This window comes from Anabas testudineus, chromosome 8 (genome assembly GCF_900324465.2).
Source record: "Anabas testudineus chromosome 8, fAnaTes1.2, whole genome shotgun sequence".
Classification (NCBI taxonomy): domain Eukaryota; kingdom Metazoa; phylum Chordata; class Actinopteri; order Anabantiformes; family Anabantidae; genus Anabas; species Anabas testudineus.
In genome coordinates this window covers 12,058,784-12,071,613 of record NC_046617.1, presented here as the reverse complement: position 1 = coordinate 12,071,613, position 12,830 = coordinate 12,058,784, and the positions used below count along the sequence as shown (strand labels likewise).

At 41.8% G+C, this 12,830-nt stretch overlaps 2 protein-coding genes across 4 annotated transcripts; one reads left to right on the top strand and one right to left on the bottom strand.

Moving 5' to 3' along the window:
- The first annotated feature begins 2 nt into the window (after nucleotides 1-2).
- Nucleotides 3-1,931, top strand: arl16 (ADP-ribosylation factor-like 16). Its single transcript, XM_026339311.1, has 5 exons — nucleotides 3-145; nucleotides 462-517; nucleotides 595-711; nucleotides 816-931; nucleotides 1,053-1,931. The coding sequence occupies exons 1-5, from the start codon at nucleotides 70-72 to the stop codon at nucleotides 1,216-1,218; spliced, it is 531 nt and encodes a 176-aa protein (XP_026195096.1). The 5' UTR covers nucleotides 3-69; the 3' UTR covers nucleotides 1,219-1,931.
- On the bottom strand, nucleotides 1,842-12,743 carry epn3a (epsin 3a). Of its 3 annotated transcripts, XM_026378950.1 has the most exons (12): nucleotides 12,602-12,743; nucleotides 11,850-12,475; nucleotides 9,152-9,917; nucleotides 7,554-7,672; nucleotides 6,849-6,926; nucleotides 6,283-6,375; nucleotides 5,719-5,802; nucleotides 4,173-4,302; nucleotides 3,759-3,920; nucleotides 3,549-3,635; nucleotides 3,236-3,466; nucleotides 1,842-2,916 (listed from the first exon to the last, which is right to left on the bottom strand). In XM_026378950.1, the coding sequence occupies exons 3-12, from the start codon at nucleotides 9,747-9,749 to the stop codon at nucleotides 2,621-2,623; spliced, it is 1,878 nt and encodes a 625-aa protein (XP_026234735.1). In that variant the 5' UTR covers nucleotides 9,750-9,917; nucleotides 11,850-12,475; nucleotides 12,602-12,743; the 3' UTR covers nucleotides 1,842-2,620. The 3 variants fall into 3 exon arrangements, with proteins under 3 accessions (XP_026234735.1, XP_026234817.1, XP_026234900.1); XM_026379032.1 differs by lacking the exon at nucleotides 12,602-12,743 and having other exon boundaries at nucleotides 9,152-9,914; nucleotides 11,850-12,106; XM_026379115.1 differs by lacking the exons at nucleotides 6,849-6,926; nucleotides 12,602-12,743 and having other exon boundaries at nucleotides 11,850-12,105.
- Between the last annotated feature and the right edge of the window lie 87 nt (nucleotides 12,744-12,830).

Genomic DNA, 12,830 nt, shown 5'->3' with positions numbered 1-12,830 from the left:
TTACTACGGTCACATGACCGTCGCCATGGTGCGAAATGAGGCTGCTTCACACGCTTCGCTACCAGCAAAATGAGCAGAAATGAAATGTGTTTACTTCTTGGAGCAACTGGAGTCGGAAAAACGTTGTTGCTGAAACGATTACAAAATATCCTTTGTGTCCAGCTGATAGATTTGAACGGATTAAAACCAGAAAAAGCGCTGTAAACTGGAAGTGTCTCATAAGTGGCTAGCGTTAGCTAAATAGTTAGCGTAGCCCGTCGAGCTAATAGCAGCATTAGTAAACATAACATACAGCTAAATACGAGTATATGTCAGTGAATATTAAACATATAAAGTATAAATTAGATTGTAGACCATATAGATTGTTAATGTAATACACTGAGGTATTTTATGATAATAAGATAAACTCAAAGTACTGCATCCCGAGGAGTTTTTTTTTTTTCATAACAGATGTTATTTACAGCTATGTTTGCATGACTTTGGTGAGCTGGGTGCATCTCCTTCTACTCTGCCTACAGTAAGTAATAATGAACGTTATTTTTTAATAGTGCTGTATTTTGTAGGGTTTGAACTGGACGTCTCATGTCTCCACAGGTAGGAACCAACTTGACTGATCTGACACTGAAGAAGAGGAAGGTGACAGTGAGAGAGCTTGGAGGCTGTATGGGCCCTATATGGCCCAGTTACTTCAGTGACTGCTCCTCCGTCATTGTATGTTTTTATATACAAGTTCCATGTTTGCAGAATCTGATGGAAGATAATACGTTAACTGTTGGAATGATTTGCTAAATACTGTAGTTTTCTGTTTGTTTTAGTTTATGGTGGACTCAGCCAACATTGCTCAGGTGTCCTCCTCCTGCATCCAGCTGCTGTCAGTACTCTCTGCTGAGCCTCTGCGCAGTGCCAGTGTGCTTATTCTCTTCAACAAGACGTGAGACTATAAGCATACACATCATTCCCAATATTCACTTGTCATACATCAAAGATGTGACAGTCAGCAGCATCAACACAATATTAACCACTGTGTATTTTCTTATTCCATTGTTTTCCAGAGATATGCCGTGCACTATGAGTCTTGTAGAGATAAAATCACTGTTCAGAATGGATGACATCATTGCATCTGCTACTCAGCCAATCACAACACTGGAACTAAGTGCCCGTTCTGGACAGGGACTTCAGGAGGTGCTCAGCTGGCTGGAATCCATCCCAATCAAATGATCTCTCATCCTTTTGTTCCTGAAAAATATTCTGCTTGAATAGTGATTCAAGCTTTTTTACATCAGATGTCAGTATTTTCACTGCACAAAGAATGTTACCATTTTGATTCACTGAAAAAGGGAAAAGACATATGACAAGAAAGCTCGTAATACAGCATCTTTGGTGCCATAAAAGTGTAGTGACTTAATGGGATAAAGGAAGAAGTATTTATAGCAGTGTTAACATGTGGGATGGACTGGTTGAATGGATATCCATTTATATGCTGAAACGCATCTTATATTGATGACTTACACTAAGTATATTTCAGACAGTTCAGAAACAGTGAATTGCAGGGATTTCTGCCAATGGAGAAATGTAACTATAAGTAATGTCTTTGTGAAATAAAGTAAGCTCTAAAGTAACTAGTAGTAAATTAGGACACACAATAGCTAGAAGAGCTTGGACTGCAAAACTGATTACTGTGAGGCATGAAGCATAGCAGCAACAAATTATTACCACCAGAGGGCATGAGGTGCACAATACATACTTAATGTGGGACTGGGTGTGTGCCTGTTTTATGATGATTTCATACCAAATGTACTGTTGTTAAGATAAATTATATTTTGCAAAGCATTACAACCAGCTGAAGAATGAAGCAATGTTATAATTATAAACATATATTTCATGACAGTCAATGGTTTATAAGCAATGAATAAAACTTGATTCATACATTATTCTATTATTGTTACAGTGAATTTTTAAGCAGGTATAGTCTTCCCAAACTAATTTGATTCAGCTAACTGCAGCAATTCCTTTCACCATAGTAAAAGTATGCATATGCACAATGCGTATGCATATGTTTCTCATCCGTTCTGGTTCAACAGAAGCTCCACAAAGTTAACTGTGTCTGTTCATGAAGTAACATTTTAACATTGGACAGGTCTTGCCAAACCTGCCAGTTAGAAATCTGTTTATTTATTATTTATTTGTCGTGTTTCAGGAACTGGACTATGTCACAGTGAGCAGAGTTGTTGGTGTACTGAAAAGTAACACATTTGCCTGGGTTTTATGTTTGTGAAGAAGTAGAGAGGAAACATTATCATATCAAACTGTGCTTTTGAGTAGATTTGCCACACAAGTCAATTAGTAATACATTATGGCCTTAAAGACATTTTACATAATATGTTCTGATAAAAAGGTGTTATCTCTTTTATCCTTGTTCCTACATACAGTGACAAGGAACAGGACACTGAAAAGCAGAACTAGCTTGCATGGATTTAAGCACAATATAAAAACAACTAAGAAGACTTTCTATACAAGTCATTGGGGCTGCAGTTTGATCTGTAGTTAGAGGCATATTTCAAGAGCATAAGCTAATGGTATTCCCCTTTTTCTAAGCAATTTTATCAAGTTCAGTTGGTCCTCATAAGAACGGGTTCTGACTGCTCTGTGTAGCCTGTGGTCCCTGAGTGTTGGCTGATGAGAAGGGCAACAAGGGCTCAGGGAGGTTCCCAGGCAGGTCCAGACCAGGCTGGGTGGGGTGAGTCAGTGACGAGGGAAGGCTGGCAGGCTGATGGTTCATAGGCAGGGGCAAGGAAGCACTGTATGGAAGAGAGGTGGCAGGAGGAGCAAAACCAGTGGAGCTTGAGCCCATTTGATTCAGAGTTAGTTTGGGCTGCTCACCCTGAAAAGGATTGGTGGCTGAAGGAGCACTCAGGCCTGTGCAGAAAGAAACAAAAACGCCATAATTTACCAATTACTCAAGTTGTATTTATCATTTCTCAGTTAACATTTAGACTGCTCAATGTTTCTGTAAGTGAATCACTACAGTTAGAAGCAGACAGAACAATGTAAATACATTCCCAAGGTTTAGCTAACAATAAAAGGAGTCTTTAAAAAGTCCACATTTGCAAGTGTATTACCAATCTGTGTAACATATACTGTAGAATAAATTTAAAAAGCTGATTTAAATCTAGAGTTGCAGTATTAGTGCCCCTACTTTTTTGTTGTTTCATAGTGTCAACAACACAATTAATACCTGATAAAAAGGGGTTTGTGGTCTTCGCTGATGAATTTGCAGGGATCAAGTTCTCCAGGTTTACTAAGGAAGCTGCTGCGGGGCCTAGGAATGCCTCAGGCGTCCGGCATGTACGAGGACTGGGGACACCCAAGCTTTCCCCTAGATGTGACAGGTCAAAGGGCTCAGGACTGCCCTCCCCTCTGCCATTGATATGACCTCCATCCATTGCCTCATCAAACAGATCCCCATCTAAAAGGTAAGAGAGAGAGTTCCAAGTGTAAGCATGTGAAATACACAAAATGGTGGTGTAGTAAGGGAAAATGTTGTTCACCTGATGGGCTTCCAGCTCTGGGAGACTGTTCCTTGACAGCTCCCTTGTGTGTTGTTCTCTCAGATGGAGCTGAGAATGGATCAACACCTGAAGAGGGTAGAAATAAATGAAAATCCAATTTAATTAAATGATATTAAAATATTTTATTAACAATATTGGTGGTTTTCCCTATTTATCTTTTACTGTGCATGTATGCACATAGTTGCTCACATGTTTTGGCAGGTAGGGCCCATAAACGACCTGTGGCATCGGAGACACTGTTAGATGGGACATGCCAGGGGTCAGATGGGGGCTCCCATGGTGGGGGAGGGCTGTTGGAGGTTGGGGGAGCCATCCAGGGAGGATCTACTCTTGAGGTGATGTTGCTGTCTTCTTTAATAACAGAGATGGCAAACAGAAAGGAGTAAGCTTATCATAGCATATTTGAGTAAACCAAAATGTATTGTACATATGAAAAAGGTGTCCCTTCATTTCAAATAAATTCAGGAAAGAAAATTTATCAATAAATATTTCTGTTCTCAATGAATGAACATTGTTTAAAGTTGGTAAAATTTACTACATATAATTTTGAACTTGTGCCTAAACATTCCCTGATTTTGTGATGTAAGCTAACTCAAGGCTCACCCAAGGAGTCCCAGGAGTCTGCGCCCTGCTGGCTAGCTGCTGCCTGGCGTGAAGTATTATTCCAGTGATGCTCACTAGGATGCAGGTGGGAAGGCAATGCAAAAACGTCTACCAGGTCTATGAAGGAAGTCTGACCAAATCAACAAGAAAGAAATGAGCGTTTACTATACAGTAGCAAGTGACAAAAAGTATGTGAACCTCTTGAATTTCATGGTTTTCTGCATTATTTTGTCATAAAATGTGATCTGATCTTCATCCAAGTCAAGAGTATTAACAAATACAATGTGCCTAAAGTAATAACACAAAAAACATCTGATATTTCATGTCTTTATTAAGAACAAATAAAAAAAAACTTCAGTGCAAATAATGACCTCAAAAAAAGTTAATTGGAACCAGATGTTAACAAAAGTTAAGAAGATTAGTTTGGAGATGTGGACAAGAGCTACTTCGACTGACTGGCCCATCAAAATGACCCTAAGAGCACAACAAACACCGTCAATGAGGTAAAGAAAGAACCCCGTTTGACAGCCAAACATTTGAAGGCGCCATTGGAACTGGCTGTTCATGACTCTACAGTAGGTAAAACACTGAACAAGCAGGGTGTTTATAGCAGGACACCACGAAGGAAGCTGCTGCTTACTAAAAACAACATTGCTGCACGCCTGAAGTTTGCCAAAGAGCACATTGACACTACACAGTAGTACTGGTAAAATGTTGTGGATTGATCAAAATATATTGAACTATTTGGAAAGAACACACAGCACTACATCTGGCATAAAAATGGCACTCGTATCATCATGAAAACAACATCCCAACTGTAAAGTATAGTGGAGGAAACATCATGATGATGAATTCCCAAGTTTATCTTCAGCATAACGAGAGAGTGTTTGTACATCAGCTGAAACTCTGTAGAAGTTGGGTGATGCTACAGGACAATGACCCAAAACACACAACAGAATGGCTTCAGAAAAACAAAATCCGCCTGATGGAGTGGCTAAGTCAGAGGCCAGTCCTCAACCCAATAGAGATGCTCTGGAACGAGTTGAAGAGAACCACAGACATGAGATGTCCAAAGAATATGAGCTAAAGCAGGTCTGCAGGAAGAATGGGCTAAAATTCCTCCTGAACAATGTGCAGGTCTGATTCACAGCTACAGGAAGTGCCTGGTTGAGGTTATTGCTGCCGGGGGGGGGGGGGAGGGGGGAGTCAACCAGTTATTAATTCCTAGGGCTCACATCTTTTTTCCACTCACACTATGAGGTTATTATGGTTGTTCTCAATAAAGACATGGAAGATTCAAATTTTTTTGTTCTAATTATTTTAGTCACAGTATATTAGGTAATACTCTTGAGTTAGACGAAATCAGATCATGTCTTATGACAAATGAATGCAGAAAACAACAAAATTCCAAAAGGTTCACATACTTTTTCTTGCTACTGTATTTCTTCAACTGAGTTGGTTGATCGGCTTGGTTTTAATCCGTGGTCGATAAATTCTGTTTCAAACTGATTATATTTCATCAGCCCCATTGACATATATTACATACCCCGCCTTTAGCCTCCATTTCACGTTTGCTCTCCTCCAAAGCTTTTTGCAGCATTGACTCATCTCCTTGCCGACTGAGTTGCTCCTGTCAACAGAAACAGACACATGGATGCCTTTAGGCATGACAGCTTCTGGCAAAATTAACATATTGTCAGATCATACTATATACATGACTTGGTTGCAGCACACAGACACAAGAGCACTTTGTATTTTTCCTAGGCAACATATGACCCAGTGGTAGATGTGTACAATAGGTGCAAACCAGAAAATTCTCTGTTGAAAGAGAAGAAACTGCAGAGCATCATTGTGGCTAACAAAGCAGTTCTATTGTGCTACAACATATTAGCATAATCAGAGAAAAAAAAGGGAGGACAAAGACATAGTATGAGGATGAGACAGTAAAACAGTGGTAGATTACAGTGGTTTCCAGAGATATTATAACAGACATTTGGAAATACAACTTCTAAACACTAAGCCAAGGAAATAGAAGATGTGGAAAGGGGTTAAACATTATATAGTGGAAGATAATCATCCAAGTGGACCCAGTGACCCTTAGGAACAGTACCTGCTGGTGCTCCTCTTTGCTGAGAGACAGGGCTAACTGGAGCTGGGTTTCTTCATCCATATCCACTGTGGCAGGTGCAGGGCGCTGGACTGGCTGTGGAGGTGTCAACCGAGCAATGAATAGCAATGAGGATTTGATCAACAAAAGTGAAAGAAATGCTTGGGCATTCTCAAAATACACAGCATGCAAACTCTATAGAGGTCCCAAGCACAGTAAAGGGGTCACACCACACCATGGCACAGCATCAGAAGAGGTCAGAGTGTCTGAGCTGAGTATCTCCTTATACTGTCTAAGAAGAGAGCCTTAACAGTTGGTGGAACAGAAGAATGAAGCCTTGTTTGATTAGTTGCTGAAGAAAGCTGCATGTCTTTTTGCTGTTCAAAAGTGACTCGGGGAGGCCACATATCAAATCTAGAAAGGTGAATGAGTGCGTAGGACATGCAGTTTTTTCTTCGAAGGATGGAGACTGGCTGTGATGTTGGTTTTAGTGTACAGAGCAACATGAGATGTGCTGTAGGGCAAAGAATGAAAAAGAGGGGTCATCCCTGGTCCCAGCGTACTTATACCTTCTGGGCCTCCTCCTTGCTGAGACTCATAGCGATCTGGAGTTGGGTCTGTTCATCAAAATCCACTTGGGGAGGTGGCTAGGGTCAAGCAGGAGGTATTAGAAGGACGACTAGTCAAGGGGAAAGGTAAAATTACGCTTGACTTTGTTGAAGTGATTCTTTAAGAGAAGGATTTGACAATGATTTGAACTGATTCAAAAATAGTAATGCAGAGATCTAATATATGGATTTCAATGTCATCATCAAAATCACATCTGATTTGTTTGATTACTGAAGTAGAAATAGTTATGCAATAATATTTTCTCTTATTAGCCAAGCAGATGTCACAGAGGGCAACAGCTGCCCTTGTAATGGAGACTAGGGAAGGCTGGGGATGTTTATCTGGGTCCTGACTCTTTCACTCAGTGTCCTCACTCTTCAGTGTCACTCACACTGATTGATCAGAGAGTCATCATTGACCAGATCAGAGACTGAATCGATCATATCACTTTCAGCGATGGCTTCTGGGAAACGATAGCCTAGTAGAGGCAAAAGGACTGCTTCATCACCATGGCAGTGTCCAAGCATTTAATGATTTACCACAAAATTATCATATAACATGTCAGCCACAGGGCCACTAAGAAGCCTCTTTCTGTCAGGCACATGTGCTGTAAGGACAAAAGCTTTTTGCTAAGAGTGTGTGTGTGTTAACTCTTTTAGAGGTACCTTTTCACTTTCTTCTCGGCTCATAGCCAAGGCCAGCTGCAGCTGCAGCTCCTCTTCTCCACTGGTTGCGGGCCGAGCTTGCTCCAGGTCTGGAGCAAGTCGAGGAGAAGAAGAGGAGGCTATAGGGAATGAGGAAGAGCAGAAGGGAGGGCAGAAGGGGGTTGATCAAGGAAATTAAAGCAGAAGAATGCATCCATAAACATTAGGAAATGTAAATAGAGAAGGGAAAGGGAAAGGGAAAAAAAAAAAAACCTGGGGCTGAAGGTCATAAAAAAATCTGACACTTCTTTTGCATGTTAATTTCTTTCATTGCCTGTTGTTAAGGGCATTTGCTGGCATTGCTTGCCAGGGTCTGCCTAATTCTGCCTGCACTAAGAACAATGGTGCGCCTGTGTGCAGAGTTAGGGAGGTAGAGGGAGGGAGAAATGGATGGTTTGGAGTGGGGCCCACCTTATTACCCCGAATGCTCTGGGTGTGATCCAGGATTCAGGTCCAGGTTTGCAGGAGGGGTTGGGGGTGGGAAGTGTAGGAGCTGGCAGTATACCACTGTGGGTGCCAGACTGTGGGTCAAAGATATAAAACAGGGCGGCAGGCCACACATTGGCAAAAGTCAGGTCTCAGAAACCAATTGTTTCCACTCTGGTGCCCCTCAATATTCTCCATCTGAACTGGAATGCTTAGTGGCAATTGGCTGCTGCCAACCTCCTGACCCCCACCCACACCATCCACCAGCATTGTGTCCACACCAACCATGCACCAATTTCCTGGAATATCCAAGAGACAACTACTATCCTCCTTTTATTTTAGTTTAACTCACCCAGAGGATGGGTGGGAAGAAGCAAAGCTGTTATGCAGTATTGCAAAAAACAAAAATGAACTGCTATTACACATACGTGGACCACAACACACCAAACTCAAATTTAGTCAATCATTATTAGCAAATGCTAAATACGGCTATTTGATGCAAGTTTGAACTCTTTACTGTAGTTAATAAATCATTAACCTCACATGCTCTAACCCACCTGTGTGAGTGTGTGAGGATAACCAAGATTGCATATTTAAATTTGGCATACAGTTGTGGTTTCACCTTAGATTGGCTCGAGAGCAAACAGGGCCTCGTCCCTTTGTAAATCCAGTTTAGCTGACGTGACTGTAAACTGCAGAATGTAAGGAATGCAGATGCCCAACTGTCAATAGAGCTCAAAACTGAAACACTTCCTGGTAAAACCCAGTGACCAAGCAATTCATAGTCATCCAGGCTTGCATGGTAAATGTGCTGCTTGTTATAAAATAGCATCTACATTGGTGAGAAGTCACCAGTGAGGCTTGATTGATGTTAGCTACAGAGAAGACAATTATGTAAATGACAGCGTCTCCATAATGACTTTTTTTGGTTTTCTGACACAATGAAAAGTCATAGGTGATTGATAAATTGAAAAGTCATGGACCACTATTATTCTGTTACTTTCATCATCCATAAGAACTCATTTCATTGTATCTGACAGACACATGACCAAAACAATTGAAACACTTCCATAAAAGATTTGTAAAATTATGTCACAGTTTATTGGCATGTGCGAGATGTCCCAGTTACTCACAGTGAAATGAAGATGGAGAGCTTCTACACCTGGTGGAATCATCCACAAAGACTCCTGCTGAACTGGACTGGCTAGTGCGGCTTCCTGGGTATGGAGGAGGCAGGGATCCAGAGCCTAAGCTACTGGTGACCCCCGCCATGCGTGTTTTGGTCTTCAGTGCCTGGCTTCTCTCTTTCTTCAGCTTGTCCTCATCCCTTAACAGAGCCACCAGCTGCTTGGCTTTCTCTCGGACATTGATGCCCTGGTCACGTCCATCCCGATCTATGTACTGGAAGTCTCTCAGTGTCTGTATGGTGTATATATTCTCCCGGCACTCCCTGGCCACACGCTCAGAGCCTGTTTTGATCAGGTAGTCCAGCAGCGTCAGTGCCTTATAAACATGGCGCCAGTTTTTACCATGATCATTGAGCCGCTTCCAGATCATACCCATAACCTCAGTGAAAGCCACTACATTGAAGGTCAGGTCTGCGATTTCAGACATGAGGGAGCTGGGAGGTCCCCAGGGGTCATTGGAAGTGGCCTCTCTGACTTTGATCTCAGCCTCTGTATAGTTGTTGACCATGTTTTTCATCTGGCGGCGGAGTGATGAGGTCTGCATGATGGCATGTGGAGTTTTACAGGTGCCAAAGGATGCAGGTCTAACAGCAGGCTAACCCACGGCGTCACCTTATGCAGCGTGGCTTGTTTTGAGATCAGTTCTAAAGAATAATGTGATGAAGTCGCCCTTCCCTTGACAACCTCAATGATGTCCACAAATGTATTGCTGCTGGAAATGAATACAACGAACGTATTAGATGTACAGAAATATCCGAACCTGCACATGGTTTATTAGTCTAAAACATGAATTTAGTTCATTATTAATTCATTAACTTTGACCCATATAAGAAATACACCACATCCTCAGTATTGTTATTGGTGTTACTGCATGTTGTATATGTAAATTCTAATAGTGACTACATCCCACGTCTCACACACTATTTTCCTCAGTAACTGTGTTGTGTAGTTGTGAAGGATAGCGGAACGACTCAGCACCTCCAAGCAATGTGAAACACAACACCTTAACTCAGTTTTCCCTGAGATCTGTTATAGAGCATAGAGTGCATTGTTCCTAAGTAAGCAACAACACAGGAATTACTTTAATGTAAAATATTTTTCCTTTCCTGAAAAGCAAGTATTACTTCCAAACCTAAGGACAACAACCTGCTGGTGTAGTAATGTGTAAGTCACCGATATCAGAAACAGGAGGGGCTCCACCTCCCCTGTTTTCCTAACCTGAGTAAACCACAGCAGCAGATAGGACTTTAAAGAATCTGAGGACTCACAAAACTGTAACAAAACATGTAAATCCATATAATAAACAAATCTACAGTAATTAAACAAAAATCCCTAATAGCTTTTTAATTTGATTTCACTGATGCAAGCTAATGTACGATATGCTATCCAACACTTTGCCCAGGACATTTAGACTCCTTTATCTTATGTAGTCAAGGCAGCAAAATCAGTTTAACTAATAATGTGTCACTCCTCAATCTGCCTCCTCTATTTAACAAAGCAGGGAGACGGGTGAAGGTAAAGGCGATCAATTCCTTCACTTTAGAGTCAAGTAAGCATAGCCAAAACATAGGAAGGGATGGAAGATGAGAAAGATGGGCTTTAAAATGCTTTGTATCGACCCCTTGAGGCAGTGAAATATTGAATATGACATCGCTGTTTACTACATAAACTAATAAACTAAAAGCATTTTAGTCTTTAACTGTGAAAAACCTCAGCAATCTTTGGTCAAACTATGCAAAAAAGGTGGCTGAACTAGGTTGGCCTGCAATTTTTCCCATGCTATGAGAGAGCTTCTTATTCTGTAACACTACTACAAGCGAACTGTTGAGTGGTGGTGGGAGGCAAAATGTTTGCGGCACAGCTAACCAAAGGTTAAATCTGAATTGGTGACCAGTGCCAGCCTAGTTTGCCATTTAGTCACATCATGTCCTGCTGCTTCCTGATTCTTGGGATTACTCATGTCTGAGGGAAAGTCAGTTAATGTGCACTTTTACTGGGACTCTCTGTGAATGGGAGTTGTTAAAAGGGGACAGGGGTCCTAATCAGGCTAATGACAGAGAGAGCAGTGCTGTAAAGGGGAGATTCAAAAGTTTGTCTGGCCAGATTTGTGATTCGGATGTAGGTGCCTCCATTACTCTCATGCTCATAATGAGGATACATACATTTTGTGACAATCTGTATATCTACACAAACAAATTGTGATCACACGAATAAGGGATGGGATGGAGGTGCTCTCCTCACCACTTCACACATATACTCACACAAGGTTAATTAAACGAGCAGATCATTCCCAGACCCTGATGATCACTACTTGTAGGAAGCAAAGTGAAAAATAGTCCCAGATCAGGCCTACAAGCTCGATTTTATTATGTCCTACATATGTCTGAAAGCCATTTAATCACCCTGGGTTTTTGATCGAACTTATTTCTTTGGCATGTCCTTTTTGTCCCAAACGAGGACGACCGGGCCCATTATCATGCAAGTTGCGTCAAAAAAAAAAAAAAAAAAAAGGGTTGGCCGGTCCGGTAGGTGAAGTCTGTAGCCGTGACTCAGCTATGATTCCGACTTTCAAAGTTTCAAACCGAGCCCTCAGGAATAGGTGTGAACCACAAGGACACAGTCCGCCGCCTCCACTTTCCCTTACCTTCATGTCATAGCGCGTCGCTGGGGTCCCAACTTGGAGAGGCTTTGGGTGGAGGAAGCAACGCCTCCGACTCTCGACATATCCCGACCCGTAGCTTTCGGCTACAGACGAGAACTCATGGAAAAAAAAACAAAAAACAAAGGCGATATTTATAACACAGCAGGGGGAAAAACATCCGAGGAGGACGATGTGTGTGCAGAATGAATCCACAATTCAAACTGAGGCGGTGCTCATTTGTTGGCAAACTAAGTTGAGTGTGTGTTAAAAAATCCCAGATCTCAGCTTGCAGATGGTACGGCCCCCTAAACACACACACACACACACACACACACACATTCAGAGAGAGAGAGAGAGAGAGGAGAAGAGGAGGGAGGGAGGGAGGCCTGTCCGGTGCATGCGGAGTCAGATTTTAACCCTTTCCTTTCCCTGCCTGATGGAAACGCATCCGTGCTGACTGGAGCAGGTGGCTCAGGGCGCACAGAGGGGGTCACACGCAGGTTTACAAAGTGGAGGCGCAAAACATAGCAATTACAGATTGTGTGGTGTCGGTGGAAAACGCGTTGTTAAGGGCAGCCTCCAGCTTTTGTTCAGATACTTTTGATCAATGCATCATATCTGTGAGATCACTGCGCAAAAAGAAAGCAAAAAACAAAATCACTGCAATTAACATACAAATTTTAATACTGCAGGAATTATGATATTACAGTTCTGCAATGGGAGCTCAAAGATGTATCTGATAATGTGATACTCACCACAACAGCCATTATTCCCTTTATAGAAAGGGTATGCTGTAACACTCCCTGCAGAGTGAGAGTGAGCACGTTATCCCAGAGGACTTCTACGCAGAGCCACATTTCCTTTTCAGCAGCTTCATCGTTGCTCTTTATTTATTTATCACCACTAATGGGGATGTTGTCTAAAGGCACATCCTAATGCATCATCTGGGGCCTAAATCTTGGATTTAGTGAATGGTCCAGAGCA